Genomic DNA, 20,537 nt, shown 5'->3' on the forward strand with positions numbered 1-20,537 from the left:
AGCCACAAGATATATAATGGGTTTTAATAGTGCTTTTTTTAACCCACAGTGAATCAATTCTCTGCAATAAACTTTCTTAAAAGTATCAAACATTTGTGCATCTGCAGCAACACGCTTAAAACTACCAAGAGGTGAATCACTCTAAAGTATGCAATAAATTTGTAGTAAAGTATATACAGAAATCTTATAAAAGAAAAGTTATATAAATCATTTTTTCAACTAACATTATTCTGCGAGACAAGTATTACATAGATTTTATGCTTGTAACAACGACTGCATTTTCATTGGTAATTGCTTGTATTATTGTCATAATTCTCGAAACTAATTTAGACAGGATTCGAACCTGCATTTTCCCATGAATAGGATATGCTACCAATTAGATGGCTGGATCGATAATTAAACGAGACGTTAGAAATGTTAAATTTTTGCATGTATATACGTACACGTACAATTAAATTTTCTACCACTGGCTGTATATCCACTTAGGAATTTAATGTGCTCCGGCAGTCTATTTTTTTAACAATATATATATAAAAATGATCTTTATGATACTTAGGACACAAAGTATATTAACCAGACCAAGGGTAAAATAACTCATTATCGCGTAATTATTTCTTTGTATGCGACGAAGAATCCCTTGTGGTGTTACTGCATGACTTTTTAAGCAACTAATAATAGTGCTGTAGGTACATTCTGTCATTATGCTAGAACTGTTTTTGTTTACTTATTCTCCTAAACTAGAAGTCATCATGTGCAGATTTCGCATTACCACTAATACATGTTTTTGCCAAAATTTAAGACTGTACAACGTGGAAACTGTAGCAAATTTATCTATGAGACAGCGTAGTTCACTTTTGAAAATGTACCCAGCTAGCTAGCTAATTTTTTTCAAATTCTTGGGCCATGTGACAAAGTAGGCAGCTGTATTGTAATAGCTAAACATAGCTATATCTTATCTTAACACTAAACAAATACTAATGAAACTTTCATAAACTAAACGATCAATTAATTTTTTATTTTACTTTTTTCAAGAGAAATTTAAATTCTGGTGAACTAATATGTTTTCCAATTGCCATGCTGAAGGAATCAACTTCGTAAACTCGACGAGCTTGTCTAGTAGTTTGTCTCGCTCGCTTAAAATACAACTGGTAATCGAGCAAACACCGCATATTTTGCGGTGTTGAAGACCGGTCAGTGCCAGGGCTATTTTTTCTCGCTGTCCTTTATATCAAAAAAAGAAGAAGATGGCGTAGTGCATGTGAAGGCGATATACAAAACATGTTTTCAGAACATAAAAAAATATTTTGAATTACACAAATATTTTCACAATACACTAATAATTTTAAAATACAGAAATTCATGATTCCCGTGGTGATTATTTCATTTATCTTTCATTCTATTGCGCGTTTTGCAGTAAGCCAAACATAAAAATCAATCTCGTCCCAGGGCATCTTGTATCTTTTCTGGCTTCGGAGTACAAATAATATGCGCGGGAAGCAAGGTTGTAAATGAATATGATTCTTCGGTCGTAGAGAATTGTGATGACCATTTGTTTAAGAAAATCAATTATCCATGTGGTATACATTCTTTTGAAATGAGACCACAAGTTTTCAATATTTTTAATAAACTCGTCTCAAGGACCCAGTGAAGAGCCCTGTGGATGAGGTTGTTTTTGATTAGTTCTGTGCTTTTAATTCTTTTTATTCGTAAGTAATTTTGTAAACGATTTTCATGCTTAGCTAATTAAAAAATTAAAAGAAAGCGACGTATGTGTCGTAAATTGCAAGCACATTTTGTGAACTGTACCATGTTGGTGAAAACATAAAATCACCCCAATGAAAACAAACGCAAACGATACAGAATACATCAACGTCATCCCCATGATTTTTTAGGTTTTTCACATTGAGACGTAATGTACAAAAGCTATAAAGCCATGGGGACGAGGTTGCAGAATACATATTGATACCCCAACCTCGTCCCAGGGATTTTTTGATATGAGAAAAGGCGGCGGAAAATGCCCTGGTATTGTTGAGTGTTTTTGGCCAACATCTGGCGAGATTATGCAAACGCGTCATACGTAATACATTAATATATGCTTGGAGGAAAGAATACGTATTCTTTCCTCCAAGATATATGCGACGAACAATAGCTGAACTCTAGCGCACAGAATTTATATGTTCCAGCAAGATAATAATTTAAAAATATTGTCACGACTAAATTAATATGATACTGGCATTATCCCATAACTTCACAAAATTTCATATCCGTATCCCTTTCCGTTATAACCCCCTCCCCCTGCCTTTATCATGAATTACCCTCATCCATACATTGATACCTTGCTGTAAAAAGCACATATTTTTTTGCAAGGAAGAAACTTAGAATAGTTTTTCTATGGAGATTTTTACAATTAACAACAAGTAGAAAGTAATAAAAAGACGACAACGTCTTGATTCGTGCGTGCCATTTGTATTTATTTGATTATATTTACAACTAGCTTTCAAACAACTATCGCATATCAAATTAACCTCTGTCTTCCTTCTTCATATGCGTTAACTCGGTACTTGTGCCAAAAGACGAGTTGAAGTGATTTTTATCCTTGAAGAAACACTTTGTGCAGACTCTTTTCGCGGCTTTTCTGTAGCCATTGTTTGCCCAACAATACACTATTGGAGCTAATAAGCTAGATGAAAAACATAAGAGCTTAATTGATGTCCTTGTTGCACTTAATCTATCGTCTGATAAACAGTTATAACAAAAGTGATCAATCATGTAAAATACACCAAGTGGTCCCCAACAGAACACGTAAACTGCTATTAATGTTAGAGATGTCTTCGTAGCCTTCATTTCCAAAGCAAACTTTATATTTGACGTTCTGTTAATTTGGCTTTGATTTTTCCTTCGGTTGGATTTGTTATTAAATTGCTTTTCATTCATATCATGCCTCTGACTTTGCATCAGACTTTCTTCTCTAACACGATCCTTTATAGCAACTTTGGCTGCTACAAGCCAAACTAAGCCATAATTATTAGCCATCAAAATAAAGGGTATGATATTGTAAAATATGATCACACAAAGACCCCACGATCGAGTGGGAATGTATTTACAATGTGATTCAGTATTCACATCAGTTGCAAAAGGTACCATGTCAACTGCTAATGTTACAAGCCATAATATTGCCAACGATATCAGAGTATTTCTCTTATTTATATGCTTCTCGTAGTGAAACGGATGCCTTATAGCAAGCATTCTGTCAAAACTAATAACCAGTAAACTAATTTTCATCACATGTCCACAAAAGAAATATGGTACCCGTGAAGCATCACAAATCCAATCGCCTAAATTCTCTTCGTCTAACTTTTTGTATACGTAAATAGGGGCTGCAGTGAAGCCTTGTATTGCCGATACTAACAGAAAACTTAGGATAGGGTAGTTAGATGACTTTCTTCGCAAGTTTCTGTCTGATAGAACAATTACAATAGTTGATATGTTAAACAATGTAAATAACAGAGCCACCGACAAGGTGATGAGTATTGCAAATCCGTCAGCCATTTCTTAATTCAACAAAGGTAGCTATATCTAGTTTAGAATAAGATAAAGTAATATTCAAGTATTTCAATAAAATACATGACAGTATTATTCAAACTTAAAGTTGAAAAACAGAAACACAGTTTGGAAGCAAATAGCTCGTATGTGATAACTTTTCAGCCGTTAATTTTTAGTTGTTTTCCAAATGGAAAAAGATAAAGCAGGATCTAGGCTAGAGGTCGTCATAGAAACGACTGTATGCGTATAATGGCAAAGTAGATAAAATTTAAAAAGAAGCAATTAGCAATATTTTAAAATTTAGTGTATTTTTTACGACAAGTGTCAACATTTTCGTACCTGTTTTAAGAACGCTTCAAAGGCGACACGTGTTTTGCAGTTGGTTTATATTTACAAAGCCATGTCTCGAAAAGAATGTGAGCCATGTGTTATTATTGAAAATAAAATGAGTAAACTGAGATGTATGCATATAGGTGTTAAAAAAAGTAAGAAAATTTAAAAGAGAAATGTTTAGAAAATAAATTACTAATGAAGCCACATTGCTAAAACGTGTCTGCTTTAATAAAATCGGTTATTTATCTGTGTGTGTGTGTCTGTTTGTTTTATCTTTTTCAAATTTTCTTCGAACAGGTGATTTTTTGTACCATTTTTATAGAACAAAATGGTTAGGTCAATAAATACTCGACCTCCATAGCAAGTCATCTGCCTTATCGGTAAAAAAAATTGGCACAAAGTTTTGCTACGTAACTAATATTTTTCGCCGAACAACAATTTGTATAAGTCTCTGGACTCATTTTCTTTCACAATGTCGTTTCGATCAAATTTTAACACAAAAATTACATTTGAACAAATCCTCTAATTCAAGAACGAAGCAGAAGTTGGGCGTGGTCAATACAGAGAAAATGTTAAAATGAAAGAAAAAGAAAAAAATATACATTGGAATTGACTGATTTATATACTTTTAATTGTTATATTTTAATTATTATTTTGGTTATGTTCGATTTGAAAATTAGTCGGCAAAAAAGTGACTTAATTATGTTAAAGTGACTAACTTTTTGCCGATTTTTATTTTTGCTGACTTTTTTATAGCCGACTTTTTTTACTAATATACTTTGTCATAAAATACCAGTCCATGACAAAAACTTTTCTAGCTAAAAAGCCAACTCACATACATCTTAATTAGGCAGCCGAGCAAAATATAGTTATAGAGTTATCAAAAAAAAATGGAAGTAACGTCCCTCTAGGGCGAATAGGGTTAAACTTCCTCATAATTACTGACTATCTTCACACATTTAACTTCAAAGAATACAAAACTACGTAAAAATGTTTACTATCCGTAATTTGACCTTACTTAAACCTTAATAATATTACTACAGCTTCTTTCAAAAAAATCAAAATGAGTGGCGCATAATTCTATTATTGCGCATGGTTTTTTTTGCCACCCCATCTTTTTTGATACGTACCCATGTTAACCCTTTCGTATGCCAAATGTTGTTATTGGACCATTTCACCACAACAGAATTGTAGAGGGAAGAGCTCAATATGCTCAGTGTCCGTGGAAACAAAAGATGTATTTTCAGAAACTTGACTCGTTGTTGTAAAGGGCACAAGCTTTCTTGCGTTAGTTGTATTATCAACAATTCACGTCTTTTTTATGAGCCACATAGCAGTAGTGGTAAGCAGCAGTCTGCGTGAAATGAGCGGATTATAAACACAGGCATAGTTTGCGAGACTTTCTTTGTTCCAAGGATTACACAAGTTATAATGTCAATCAAAATCAAATGTTATTAAAACTAAGGTTTGATTTTGATTGGTGCATTAACCTATGGGTGGTTACTACCCAAATAGATAGTCAACAAGCAGCAAGTACTCAGCAGTTATAATGCAAAAACCTAAAAAAAAGCTTTAGGGAAAATTTCGTGTCGCTTATAAAAAGGCATGGAACAGATTTTCGAAGGTATCCTAAAAAATAATAAAATAAAACAGATACCAACTAGATCATATTTTTAAGAAGCGCTGTGTTAATACGTTTTCAAGTCAAAGTCACGGAGTAGCGTTTTTTCAAAGTAACATACACTACTATGTCGAAATTGTTAATGCTATCAGGCTTATATTTTGTTATTGTGTAACCCTATTTATACTGGGCATTTTTGGTATTTAACATCCGGGCGGTGGAGGGAAGGGGGCGGGTGTAGGAGGGCGTATTTAACCTTCTTAAAAAACGTTTGAATGGCTAAGCTATGTTGATGAAACTTGGTAGAAACAGTATGACATAAAATAAATTGATCGTTGGAGATAAAATCCCTCAGCAACTTCACTACATTTAGCAACATGGTTGAAAAGTTGTCCCTCCTCTTCTTATGCATAAATAGGGTTAATACAATAAAAACACAAACGTATTAAATAAATAAATAAATATGTAAACAAAATTTCATTTGGAAGTGATAAATTTATAAGTATGTATCTTTACCTCTACCGACCATTATTTCAGTGGATAAATAAAGTTGTTTCGCCCGTATTAAGTTGAATTTTCAAAGTAATCAACTAATTCTTATGCGCAGTGATAATTGAAAGATGCTCGAGAAACAACATTCTATATACCTCACAGAACGATAAGTAATAAACAAATATAAAATTATATAAATATAATATAAAACTATTCTTCTGATATTCGTCAACGTGAAAACTTAAAATATACGCGTGTGAAAGTAACTTGTAAAGTTAAACATTTCAGGGATATAACCATTCTGCGGGTGAGAACCTAATCACCTCCGACTGTAAATTTAATAAAATGGATAATGGCCGTAACGTCAAGTTATTGAAAAAAAATATGAAAAACTACATATGTATCAACTTTAAGTTGATACATATTTCAAAATTTCCTAATGTCATCTTCACCGAGACTAAAGCTACCAGATTAAAACATTGTCTATGACGTTAAGGAATTCTTGTTGTTTAACTTACATATAAATATTATTCTATCTACGCTGCATTTTAACTCTTTGGTCTGATCACAGCCTCACCACTTTAAATCACCTAACAAAGTTTATATTAACAGTTACTTAGGCAAAGAAAAGAAAACATATACATTTCCGCAAGAAAACAAAGTTCAACTTACTTCACTCGCGATTAATTGTAATAACAAACCCTTTATGTTATCAAATTAAAAATTATTATTTATTATCAGATTAGCGGTTGGTAACTCTAAGCCATAAAAAAAGTGAGAATAGTGTGTACTAAAACTTCATATTAATTTATCAATTATCAACAAGATCGCCACAGATAAATGGTGCATGCGCATATCTATTAAAGAGATTTTTGACAGCATACTTACCTTGATTTTTTTTTACCCCGAGGAGGTCCTGTAACACCGTGCATTTTGTTTTAAAGAGCCCTGAAGCTGGCATACGTGAACACATAAGAACACGACCTCAAATAAATATGTTTACGTGTTGAGCAGAGAGAAGTCATCGTTTACTGAAGTATAACGTGTACTTACGTTTACTAAAACCTCTGAAGGGTAAAATATATGCATATTATTATAAAGCGCATTATAAAGAGTTACAATCGTAGATAAAATGTGACAAAGCACCCTAAAAATTATTAATAGTTCGTTAAAAATTGTTGATACTTGACGAGTATCCATTATAACAATGTCGGGTTCACGCTAATTGTTTCAACCTAACTAAGTGACATTTTTGCACATAAAAAAACAACAATGAAGTTATAGAAGAACAGATACAAGTTTCAATAATCGCATTATAGTTTTGCTCCCGCAATCGATATGTGCATACAGTTCTCACTGGTTATACTGCGCCTAGCTTCGTCAAGAATTTGCCATTAACAAATCTATTAAGTAAGTAATTACATTATTTAAAAACACTCCTAATAAGTAGAATGTCACAACGGATAATAGATCTCCATATATGTTAACGAAGTAATAGAATTTTTAACTAAGGAGTTGCTTTTATTTTGTTTTATTTATTTATTTATTTATTAATATATTCTTAAACTTATATGATAAATCCAAATATGTTTTGTTTGTTTAATTGAGTGAAAACTTTTCTTAGATTTCATTTTGCACGAATATTATTTTACCGCCTTAATAAAATATAGAAGATAAAATTAATACAAATTTCTGTTCAAACCTTAATTCTTCAAATTTGAAACACACGAAAAAAGACGTAAGTACTTGACAGCGTCGGTGGTGTAAAGGTTAGCATTGTTGCCTTCCAAGCAATAGATCCGGGTTCGATTCCCGGCTGACGCAAACTTTTTTTTTTTTTTAAACAAGCGCAGACAAGGACTATTATTTTCCCACCTACAACTTTTATGCTTTAGTGTCTATCATATCAGATATATCTTCGTTCACGTTACAATCACGCGTAAGTGCAAACAGGGGCGGGTCATAAATCCTCAATTACATTGCGGCGCTACGCGCCTTACGTAATTGGGGAATTTTATTTCATATAAAATTTCCATACGATTTAATATTGGATAATCAAGCCCATTCTGCCTCATAATGGCACCCCGAGTGCCGCTCTGCCTCAGCTCAAAGCGAATTTTTCAAACACCTTGTCCTGGTATATTTTAGCCTTATTCAAAATAGGTCTATGATAATGTTTTTGCCAGGTTGAAGATTTTGAAGACCATTGTCCTCGATCAAGTATACTTTCCAGGGACAAACCCAATGCCTTTGCTTTATATGAAGATGCTGATCGACAGGAGTGTGCCGTGAAAAGTTCGATGTCTACCCCTGCGTTTTTAAGTACAGTCTTGATCCAACCTGCAATAGTACTACGAACCACTTCACGATAAGGTTTTACTGGACTTAGTAGCAATTGACATTGCCGGTTACAACGCCAACCCTGGGATCTTATGTATTGGTTCAAGCAAGAAACAATGCACAATTTTTTTTCTCTGAAAACTCATGATACTCAATTTTTGGTGGGGGACTCCCTTTTTTCCGAGTGTTTGTTCTCTCAGAAAGTTCAAAAATATACGAAGTTTGTGTTTTAACCATGTGGCGGATATCTAATAGTTTCAGTTCTGATCCCCTGGAAGCTGAACATAATGCCAACAACATGACAGTTTTTAAAACTAATAAGCGATCTGTTAGATGTTTATTTTCCGACAAATTTCCTAAATAAGATAAGACCTATTGAACATCCCACACAAACACAAATCTGGATTGTTGAGGTCTCTTATTTGCCACACCCGTGGTTAATTCACACACCCTCGGATGTTTGCCTACATGAAATGCAGAGATAGCTGATCTGTATCCATTAATATTGCTATACTGAAACCCCTGTTCGAACATTTCAGCTAAAAAATTTAAAATATAATTCAAAGAACATTTAACGGGATCAACTTGTTGTTGACCACACCAGCTAGTCCACTTTCTCCAGGACGATTTGTAATTAGAGAGTGTGCCCTCTGTTTTGGCACTTGTGATAAGCTCTGCAGCTTTTCCTGATATTCCCTCACCCTCCAAAATTTTCCTGAAATTGTCCAAGCCACCAGCCTCAAAGTTCGGTTTTCCAGAAGTGGATGGCTCTTTTCCTGGGGGTTTGTTAGAAGTGACAAGCTTTGTGGCAGGAGTAGAGGATTGGTCACTAGCATTTCTAGGAGAGGACCATATCACGTATGTGTTTGCCAAGCAGGAGTTATCAAAATCATACACACTTTTTCACTTCGGACCTTGGCTAACACTCTCCCTATTATGGAAAACGGAGGAAATGTGTACGGGTAATGTTTCCCCCACGGTTGTTGCAGTGCATCCACCGCTAAGCAACCTGGGTCTGGTTTCCAAGACATGTAACTCGGTACCTGATGAAAAAGTCTTGATGCAAATAGGTCTACGTCTGGTGTGCCCCACCTTTTGCATAGAGTCTTGAATATTCGAGGATCTAGAAGCCATTCGCTCGAGTCCACAAAGTTTATGGACATCCAGTCTGCCTTCACATTCAGTGTCCCTGGTAGACGTTTTGCTGTAATTGTGATCTCCTTGGATAATAGAAAAGTCTACAGGTCTTTTGATAACTGAAACAAGCGAGGGTCCTTGGTGCCCCTATTTTCATTATATAAGCTAGCGCTGTCATATTGTCTATTTAACAGTGAATATGTTTTAGGGGAATCATTTTGTGGAAAGTTAGTGTAGCTAGATAGACCGCTTTTAATTCTAAGATGTTGATGTGAAGGTTGAATTCTTGCAGAGACCATTGCCCCCCTATATTCCTTCCCTGACAAACTGCTCCCCAACCTTGTTTGGATGCATCTGTTTGGATTATAACTCCCTGGAGGGATTTTAATAATGATCTTCCCTGGGTCAGTGCCAAATTGTTCAGCCACCACCGGATTTCCCATAGAGCCTGTTGGTCTAAATGAACAACTGCCTGGTAACTTTTGTTTAATTGTAAAGCTTTTATCAAGCACTTTTGCATATATCTTATCAGTAAGTTTGCTGGAATGACCGCTGGGGAGGTTGAGGATAGTTTGCCCACCAGACTGCTCAGTTCCCACACAGTCATTGAGGGTTTTGTCAGTACCTCTTTGCATTTCACCTCTATTCTCTTCAGAATTCTAGAGGGACAAGTTCATGCTCATGTTCACTGAATCTATCTCCACACCCAGGAAACTTATTGTTTTAACTGGCTCCAGAATAGACTTGGGCAAATTGATGACAAATCCCTAATTTTGTAGAAGAAAAATGAGAGTATCTCTTGCTTGAAACAATTTTTCCCTCGACTGGCTTAAAAGCAACATGTCGTCTAAATAAATGATTACTCGAACATTGATTCTTCGTAAAATTGAAATTGGAATTTTCATCAATTTGGCGAATATCCGTGGAGCACGCCCCAGTCCGAAACACATGCAGAGGAATTCGTAGAGGTTTCCCTACCACTGGAACCGTACATATTTTCTTGACCTCTGATGAAGTGGGACACAAAAATAAGCATCTTTCAGGTCTATTTTGCACATATAATCCCCTTCCTGTATCATTTCCTGTATCAGATGAAGTCCCTCCATTTTGAAATGATGGTAAGGTACAAACTTGTTCAGATGTTTCAAATTTATCACAGGTCTGTTCCCCCCATCCTTCTTGGAAACTAAGAATACATTGCTCAAAAACTCCCCTTTTACATGACATATAGACTGAATGGCTCCCTTAACCAGCGTGCTCTCCACCTCCTTGGTCACTAGAGCAACTTCCTTCTGATTCATTCGGAAGTTCTGAGGTATTTTTTGTTGTTTTGGTTGTTCCATGAAAGGAATCTGCAATCCTGAGACATACTCCAAAATATTTGGGTCCTTTGTTAGTATTTCCCAGTTGTCTACAAAAAATTTTAGTCTTCCTGCCAATGGGTAATTGATATTTTCGAGGCTCAGCGTTTTGTTTTTGGGAAACAAACGCCCACTGAGGGATGAACGTGTTGCAGATTCCTTAAAGGAATTATTTCTGGAAATTTCAGGTTTACTGCTCTCAATGGAGTCAACCTGGTGAAGGTCTCCCTCAAAGTTTGATTTCTTACCTCCAAGTCTTGGAAAACTTGTCTGCTTGAAGTTACTGCTTTGTTGTTGGTTGTGGCGTAGGGCCGTCTTGACACGCCCCCATTGTTTTTTGTCCAATGAGGGCTCCCCTCGAAAGGGCCGTTTGAAACTGTTTGTTGTTGAAGTCGATGATGAGGACTTTCTTGCCAAACCATAAACTTCTTTTGATTTCTTCTTTGTCTTTGCAGTATCGATTACGTGCTCCTGAAATTTTTTCCCAAACAGATTGTCTTCTGTTAGAATTTCCAAAAGTGGCGACTCGTCTTTTAACGTGACTTTCGCTTTCTTTTTGTCTGACATGATAGCCGACAACACATTTAATCTTCGGTGATATGAAACAGCATTAAAAGCTTGTCCCAATAACAGTACAGTTTGCTCAACTGATTGAGATAGATCCTTCCAGGAAATCTCCTCAGGGTTTTCCCTGGATGCACCAAGTGACGCTTTAATTGCATACCAAGTACGGCTCAAAGGCCCCATAACATTGCATATTTTTTGTTGGATTCGCTGCAATCCCTCATCCAAATTCAACTCAATACGTTTTCTGCTTTCTTCTAACAATTCTTTGCAGAATATATCCAATTTTTTTGGCTTGATGATATTTGTAGGAACTGGATTTTCATCCAGCACACTGTCTTTCAAGTCCCTGTCTGGGACGAAACGCTGCATGTATTTGTTAGCATACTCTGCTAGTTCAATAGGCAGCTCGTATTCATTCATCCTCTCGTCAGATATAGCTTCAAACCGTTGTCGTTTACAGCAAGGTTCGTAGTCATCAGTATCCTCTTGGATACTATGCTCCAGGGGACGTTTCTCCCCGACTTCCTTGTCTAAATCACCACTATTCTCCAAAGAAATTTCCAATAAAACTATTCCATTATCTTCCATTGTGTTAGTCGGAATGATTGCTGAGACAACTTTAGATAAAATTTTAAAAATAACTTTCGTCTGCTTCGCTTGCGAGAATAAGTCGAAAGAGGCAGAGCGGCACTCGGGGTGCCATTATGAGGCAGAATGGGCTTGATTATCCAATATTATATCGTATGGAAATTTTATATGAAATAAAATGGGAAAACCCATTTTGCGCCATTAAGATGGCAGCCTCTAACGAAAACGAAAGTCAACTAGATTGCTGGTATTTTTATTACTTTGAACAATTAGTATCTGATATTGAACGAAGAAAGAAAGATGATTTGATTGAACAACGTTATTTACAATGCATTATCAAACGTAGAAAATATTCCGTACCTTGGCCAAATAGTTTATGCCACATAGATGGACATCATAGCCTTATACGTTATAACCAATCAAAACTTTTGTATAAAAAATATTGGGCATATTTTGTTTGCTAGAGTCAATTCTACAAACATTTTTTTAAAACGACGGACAAAAGAGTTTTTATTTAAAAGATTATATAATAATTTTTCAAGAAGATAGTGAGATTTTACATATTACCCTCGTTTTACAAAAAATTCACGGACCTAAAATCTTGACCGTTTTCTCTTCTGTTTTTTCGTTCTTCTTTTTATACGCTTCATGAAAATTCAGTATAAAATGTCCTCTTCAATGATTTCTTTAACGAAATAAATTAGTTCTGTCTTAATTCTTCGCAGCTTGTATGAATATTTAAACAGCTGTACTATTCTTTAAAATTTGCGTGAAGTTTCTTTCGAAAGTTAATGAAAAATCAGTGGCTGCAAACAATGTGGCGTTTTTAACAAAAAAGTTGGCCGGAGATGCGTCGTGACTGATCGAGTACCAAGTTTTTCATATAACTTTCAATTGTTCCACCTACCTCTCTCCTTTTTATTCACACAATCCGTTTCGTCTTTTTTGCCTCCGGAAAAGGAATGAGGTTATTTGTGCATTTGTAACACGAAGCCAGGCCTGACGTTTTCATACACAACCTTATCCGCACAGTTTTTACATTTTACTTTATGTCATTTGCTGGGAGGCTAGGTATTGTTTGAAAATCAACAAAACCTTCGTGAAGAAAGTAGGAGAAAGAAAAAGAGTAAGAAAACAAGTCTGTACATAGTTGTGACTCTGACCTGACTATTTATTACTTTTCTCTACGTAGCTACAAATTTAGACAAAATATGTTGAAACAAGACGACTAATTTCGAAGTTCGCCACCACAAGTAATTGCGTAGGCTATTTCTATATTGGATTTACACATTTTGAACTTGTCAAAGTTAACTAGACAATATTCCTAGCCGACTAGACATAATAATAATTTCTGGGCCTTCATGTGCCTCAATGTGGATTATTTCGGTGTGCGGGCGAGCTAGAGAACATGACTAGCAGTTTATCAACCCTGTCTGCGTGACCTATGTGTGTGCAAAATTAGCGACTTTACAGCGTTTTTGTCCATAGTTGAATAATAAAAAAAAAAACCTGCCCCGTCTCAATATTCTTGTCCGAGATTGTAGTTTTGGCTAATAATGTTGGCAATTATCACTAGCTAGCGAGCTGTCAGCATACCAGACGTCAGTTGCGACTGAGATAGTTTGCAAATTAGAGCATTATATGTAGTCAGTCTTATTTCGCCTGACTGGATATCACAATGGGGGCGAGGTGGTGAAATGAAACTAGTTCCTTGGTCGACATCATTTTTTTTGATTTCCACCAGCGAAGGCGGAATCTTTAAAATTGCCTGAGGAGATAAGAGATAAATAGAGACAGCGCAGCTAGGCTGGACGCCCGAAACTTATCCAGGTTAAAGCCTAAATTCTCTATTTGACAGATTTTTTTATGAGAACAAGGCTAAAATGACTTTTAAGCCAATAAGAATCCTAACAGTGCAACAAATTGTTTTATGATCCAATGAACAATACTTTATTTTAAAGTTTTTATGCTATCGAAAGTTGAAGCTCGTGCAGTGTAGCATAATAAAGATCGCCTTATAATGCGTCATCTTTGATGTTATTAACGTTTCCCTTTAATAATTACGTCATTTCCCTTTGTACAATTTTGCACGTAGACTGAAGCTATATTCAGTAGTTAAAGAGGAATTGGTGAGGCTGAATATTTTTGGTGAAAGGTAATGTATTATAGCTATAAAATCGTGACAAGTGTGTTATAAAAGAAAAAATAAGAATATTGTCTGAAAATAACCTTTCGTAATTGATTATGTAAAAAAAATTTGCTGCCACCTTTAAAGATATTTTCCAAGTTGTTTTTAGAGAAAAAGAGAAAATATATAAATTTTATTACTCAGTCCTCTTTAAAGCTCCGTACTTTTCCAGATTATTAAGCCGCAGGGCTTCTTGTTGTCATCGTTATGGCGAAAACATTTTAAAAATTCTTTCGCTTTCTTTGATATCGACAGTATATTATTATAAAGTGTTCTTCTTTATAGGTTATGGTCAAGTTTGTATTTTTTCTGTTTAGAAGCAGGAATGGTGAAATCTGTCGGATTGCTACTAAAGATATCTATTATTGAATAAAGTGTATCACTTTCTCAGAGAATTTTATAAAGCCGTGCAGTTAAAAATGCAAATTTAAAGTTTTAGATGATGGTTTAGACAAACTATGTATTGTATAACTTTATGGTTAGTGGTGGACTGCACGAATAGCGGATCGGCATCATCTTCTAAAGCATTCTCTTTCTTTTATTTTGATGGCTCTACATCTCGCTTGTTACCAGTTGGCATTGTGTTGAATGGTTTTCTACTGGACCCAGATTTGGTTTATGTTATTCCCGCGTTTGTTTTTCCTGCCAATTGTTATCACATACACTCTCGTCATCCGACATATCCTTAAACTTCAATTTTTTTTCATAGTTTATCAATAGAAGATCAATGGCAAGCAATAGCACACGAATTCAAAGTTAAATGGAACTTTCCATTTTTATCGGTCCCATGGAGGCACATGAACATGAAATAGCTGGGGACAGTGGATCTTATTTTTTAAATTATGGGACCTTTAGCATTGTTTAGCCTTAGTAGGTGGTAATTATAAGTTCATCTACGTAAATATTGGATGCAATGGCAGAATTAGTGATACCGGGGTGTTTAAAAATTTCAACAGCAATTGATAAAATATTGTGAATATCCCATCACCGCCAAGGAAAGTTGAAGCATCAGTTCTCTCTCATTTTATTGTGGATAAAATTTCACTTAAATAAAGTCCGATAAAGCTTTATTTAATCTTTCACTGGAAAACAGAATTTCAAACTATAGAATTTTCCGTAATAGCAGCATCTCTGAAAATTCTTTTGTTATCATGGCAAACCAATTTCGCGTACCCACTACAATAAAATCCTAAAAATGTGGAGAAAGTAACTTTGGCTAGCTGTGTTCTTCATAATTTTCTTCGTGACAAAGCACCTGCATGCCATGTCTACGCATTTTATTGATCAATGTTGTAACTCGAGATCGCTGCTTCCATCTCAAGATCAAAGAACACCTTTCGATCTCGTATATCAAACCTTCCTTTGATCTTGAGATCAAAGCTTTCATCTTACGATTAAGTTTCCTTAAGGAAACTTAAGATGGAAGCTTCCTTCGAAGAAAGTTTTGATCTTAAGAGGAAAGCTTCAATCTTGAAAGAAGCTTCGATGTTAAGATGGGAGCTTTGATCAAACCTTCCATTTGATGTTGTTTTTCTAAGCCTTATTGTATATTTGATGAACTCTATAGATGTAAATCGCGGTCACCTGCATTCAAACGTCTCATCTTTTCCCGCACCAATTTCGTTTGATGCTTTCAATTCAATGTGCTAATTTTGGTCTTCACTTCGCTTTCTAAAGAGAAAATTCAAGTGACTTTTGAAGGAAAGTTTCCAATGATATCAAAAACAAACTAGAAAATGTGTCGCGTTATGAAATTATCGATATACAGTAATCGATGTATTGTCCCGATAAAACACAACGTTGACGTTCCATAAACATTCTTGCTCTTGTCATTTGCAAATAGGCTCATCAGTTTTCTCATTTTTTTGTAGCTTCCATATACAAAAACAATGCTCTAATATTATTTGTCTGACTTTGAGGAAGTATTTGTACATGCAGTTTAATAAAAAGTTATGATATTGACATCATTAAATTTATTTGACACAAACGGGTTTAACCAAAACGAAGAAAGGAATGATGAAAAAAAAGGATAAAAAAAGCAGAATGAAACATGAACATGCCATTTCTTAAAAAGGAAATATAAAAAGAAGGATGACAACAAAAATCATCCTCCTTTTCTATCTACATGATCGTTTTTTTTCCACCCGTCCGTTTGAATGGTCCATTTAAATGGATGGCTGACGATCAGAATTAAAAAGATCGACAAACAACTTTAGTCGGAAAAAATTAGTTAGTTGCACAAAGTTTAGTCACTTTTTGCTACTAATTTTTTGAAAACTGTACTGGAAAATCATTCTTTTTCTAACGCAATCACTATCTGAAATAAAAATGAGTAATAAACAATAATGAACTCCAAATATAAATTGAAAATAATCAACCTTTGTATCCGAATATAGTTCGTAATGCAGTATAAAAAGGAAACCAACATTCAGGAAAAATCTTTTCAGCAAAAATAAATGGTAAAAGGTGTCAGTAAAGGTTTTGGTCAGTAGAAATATATTTTCCACTGAGCCGAAATTTAGTCAATTTATTTACTGAGTTTTTCTTTAATTTTTCATTATAGACGTACATACAGTAGCATTGCTTTATGTATCTCTAGCAGGTAATGTAACTTAGATACCGTCGGAGGGGAGAAAGAACTAACCGCTAGGATGGAATCCCCGAGGACGTTAAATCTTCATGTCACTTACTTACTAACTTACTGACAATGGCAATTAGGCAGTTGGCAATTAAAAATCTGTTATTGCTTCCGATTAAAGACCATCATAACACGTGGTTTATTTCAATATACTTACGTTGTTAATATGCATTTACAAACGTAAGACAGCGTCGGTGGTGTAAAGGTTAGCATTGTTGCCTTCCAAGCAATAGATCCGGGTTCGATTCCCGGCTGACGCATCTGCTTTTTGTCGTTGTTGTTGTTGTTGTCGTTGTTACTGCGAAGTAAAACATTATTTATCAAGGCGTCACATCAACTCTTCATTTTTCTTATCAGGTCACCAAAACTATTAGGTATAAATATTAACACTTCATTGTGGGTTTTTTGTAATGAATGATGCGTGATTGAGTACATTTGTGCATTTCATTATAAACCTACCTTTTTTATCGAAGTTTGCTACTTTAAAGATGGCTTTTACGCCTACAATATTTCTCTCCCGATCTTACTTTTCTTTAAATTTTCTCTTTAAAAATGAAAACACAACCTGGCTGCCAGCGCATGTTGTCTCTTTTTTATATTGGGACGGCGAGACGAACATAGCCCTGGAGGAGGCCTCGTCACGTAACCCTCAAATGCACAATTTTTCTTAACGAGATTTGTCTCAATGAACCAACGTTTTATATATAACCTCGCAGCGTTAAGCGAGGTCGGCGTCCTATGTCACAGATATGTGCGGCGAGTTTGTTTCATTCCTCTCATTTGCAGCAGACAAACTGATCTGTATATTGCCCTTGATTGTTTTCCAAATGTATAGCTAAATACACAATCATGTCATTTAAGCAATCGGTAACTTGAAATTTAAGCAGTTTAGGTATGTCTATTTTACCGAATCGGCTGACAAGCAAGCACTTGTATGTAGGAGCAACTTGTCGCAAATTGGTTAATGATTTTCCCACCTGACTATAATGGCTACATATAGTTTTTAAATGGTCACGTTATTCTACGTGCCTGACTGAAGGTAGCTAGAATAACAAGAGTTTTTTGTTTAAAACCCTTATAATCCAAAAAATTTAATGAAAAACGTTGAACAGGTTCAAAAATTGAAAGTGACATTCTCTGAAATGTAATATTTGTAACAGGTATTACATGTAAAATATTAACACTATCTTTAGTGGATATTGGATTTAACCATATGCCGGGTGAGCGTTCAATCAAAGTGTGTTTTTTCCCGGGAGGTAAGCCTTACAGGCGGCGATACACGATCCGATTAATCGATTTCGATTAATTAGATCGCGTATCATGTAAAAATCTTATGCTTTCGGCATGCTCAGACTTGTCGAATTCGATTCTTAAAAAGTTGGTTTAACTTTTTCGATTAATAGAAAGGTTTTTAGTCAATCAAAATGCTTAAAATCTGTACATCAAATGTGTGTTCAAAAAAATGTGAGTTTCTATATCAAAAATAAACATTAGTAGAGGAACTTAAACACATCATGCCGTCAAGAAAGGATAAAACAGAAATCAACGAGATTTTTATCAGTTAATGAACCTTATTAACAAAAAAGTAACAAATAACGCACTCTGTTTTTAACGTTTTCTTAAATTTTTAAATGTTGTATTAATAACTGTAACAGCAGCGGGTTCAACTCAATACAACTAAACCTAGTAGAGTCACCACAAGGTCGAAAACACTCATTGATAACATTTTCTCTAACCTAATAACTACACCATCTACAGCTGGCAAACTCACCTATTCTATATCTGATCATCTACCACAGTTTGCCATATTTAACAAACCAGTATCCACTACTGGCGCACACAAGAAGGTTAAACATTCCTTTCGAAATTTTACTAAAAATGATTTCCTCCTAGACGTACTTTCTGTTGACTGGGAAGAAGAACTTTTTCAATCAAATGACCCAAATGTTGCTACTACAACTCTTACCAAATTAAATTCTATCATTAATAATCATGCTCCTCTTTTCCAAGTCAATATAAAAAAAATCTAAAATTAGCAGAAAACCCTGGGTAACATCTGAAATACTTAAATCTATTAACTACAAACAGCACATATATAAAAAATTCCTAAAAGAAAAAAAAGAAAATCAAAAAGCATTATTGTTTAATCAATTTAAAAATATAGAAATACACTCAACCTAATCACAAGAGTCAGCAAAGATAAGTACTACAAGGATTTTTTTCACGAACACAAACAAAATCTTAAAAGAACCTGGGACGGAATCAAAAAAATCATAAACTCCAAGTCCTCCAAAGAAAGTATACCTAGCACAATGCAAATAAACAATAAACCTATTAGTAATAACCTCACTATAGCTAATTCTTTCAATAATTTTTTTGGTGAAATTGCTGAACATACCAAATCTAAAATCAGACCCACTAGCATCTCTCCAATGGACTATATGGGAGATACAAACTCTCACTCTATTTTTATGAAGCCTACTACTACTATAGAAACAGGAAATTTGATACTCTCTCTACAGGAAATTAAAGCCACTGGTCCTGGTAGCATTCCTACTACTTTTTTGAAATTACTTACACCTACTATTAGTCCACTTCTATGTAAAATTATTAACATTTCCTTTCAAACTGGAACTTACCCAGACATTCTAAAAACTTTTAACATTGCACCAATTTACAAAAAAAGGCCCCAAAACTTGTATTGAAAACTACCGCCCTATCTCCTTACTTTCCAATATAAATAGAATTTTTAAAAAGGCTATATACTCACGGTTTTATTCTTTCTTTGAAGATGATCTCTTACTTTTTTTAAATACCAATATGGTTTTAGGCAGAAACATAATACCGTGCATGTCCTACTACAACTAACTGAGGAAGTCAGGACTGCGGTATAACATCAGATAATTCTAGCATAATTCATGGAGTCCCACATGGCTCAGTCTTAGAGCCTTTATTATTTTTAATATATCTCAACGACCTCCATCGTGCAATAAAACACTCAAAAATAATTCATTTCGCAGATGATACTTACATGATTAATTGTAGTAGTTCTTTAAAAAAATTAACAAGGAAGTAAACGAAGACTTAAAACTTTTAAACATATGGCTACGAACAAACAAAATTAGTCTAAATGTTAATAAAACAGACATTATACTGTTTCGCCCTAAGCACATCAGAGAAGTTAAAAAACATCTAAATTTCCGCCTTAGTGGACAAAAACTGCAACTAGTCACAAAAAAAAATATCTTGGAGTTCAAATCAAAGAAAATCTAATTTGGGATCATCACATTAACGACTTACTTCCAAAATTAAACAGGGCAAATGGAGTCCTAGCCAAGTTAAGGCACATTGTATCCAGAGATACCCTACTAAACATATACTATGTTATCTTTCACTCCCATCTTACATATGCATCACTGATATGGGGTCAGACTGTTACATCGTTCGTACACAAAGTAAGTGCATTACAAAATAAAGCTTTAAGAATTATCAATTTTAAACTAAATCGGGACACAGTTCACCCTTTGTATCTTGAAACAAAAATTCTAAAATTTCAGCAGAATATTCAATATTTAAACACCCTTTTTGCCTACTCATACCACACACAAATGTTACCCATTGCATGTAAAGACCTTCTTATACCTGTGAATCAAATACATGCTCATCACACTAAACTATCTAACATAAAATTCCACATCCCAAGAACTAATACCATAACCTACGCCACCT

The 20,537-nt window shown here is 34.8% G+C and overlaps 1 protein-coding gene and 2 non-coding genes across 3 annotated transcripts; 2 read left to right on the forward strand and 1 right to left on the reverse strand.

Moving 5' to 3' along the window:
* Nucleotides 1–2,365: 2,365 nt before the first annotated feature.
* On the reverse strand, nt 2,366–3,596 carry LOC130635453 (D(1C) dopamine receptor-like). The gene has a single exon (XM_057444786.1). The coding sequence runs from the start codon at nt 3,547–3,549 to the stop codon at nt 2,521–2,523; it is 1,029 nt and encodes a 342-aa protein (XP_057300769.1). The 5' UTR covers nt 3,550–3,596; the 3' UTR covers nt 2,366–2,520.
* Nucleotides 3,597–7,741: 4,145 nt separating this feature from the next.
* On the forward strand, nt 7,742–7,813 carry Trnag-ucc (transfer RNA glycine (anticodon UCC)). Its single transcript has one exon. It is a non-coding gene; the product is annotated as a tRNA-Gly (tRNA).
* Nucleotides 7,814–16,996: 9,183 nt separating this feature from the next.
* Trnag-ucc (transfer RNA glycine (anticodon UCC)) lies at nt 16,997–17,068 on the forward strand. The gene has a single exon. It is a non-coding gene; the product is annotated as a tRNA-Gly (tRNA).
* The last annotated feature ends 3,469 nt before the right edge of the window (nt 17,069–20,537 follow it).

Source organism: Hydractinia symbiolongicarpus, chromosome 3, assembly GCF_029227915.1.
Source record: "Hydractinia symbiolongicarpus strain clone_291-10 chromosome 3, HSymV2.1, whole genome shotgun sequence".
Taxonomy (NCBI): domain Eukaryota; kingdom Metazoa; phylum Cnidaria; class Hydrozoa; order Anthoathecata; family Hydractiniidae; genus Hydractinia; species Hydractinia symbiolongicarpus.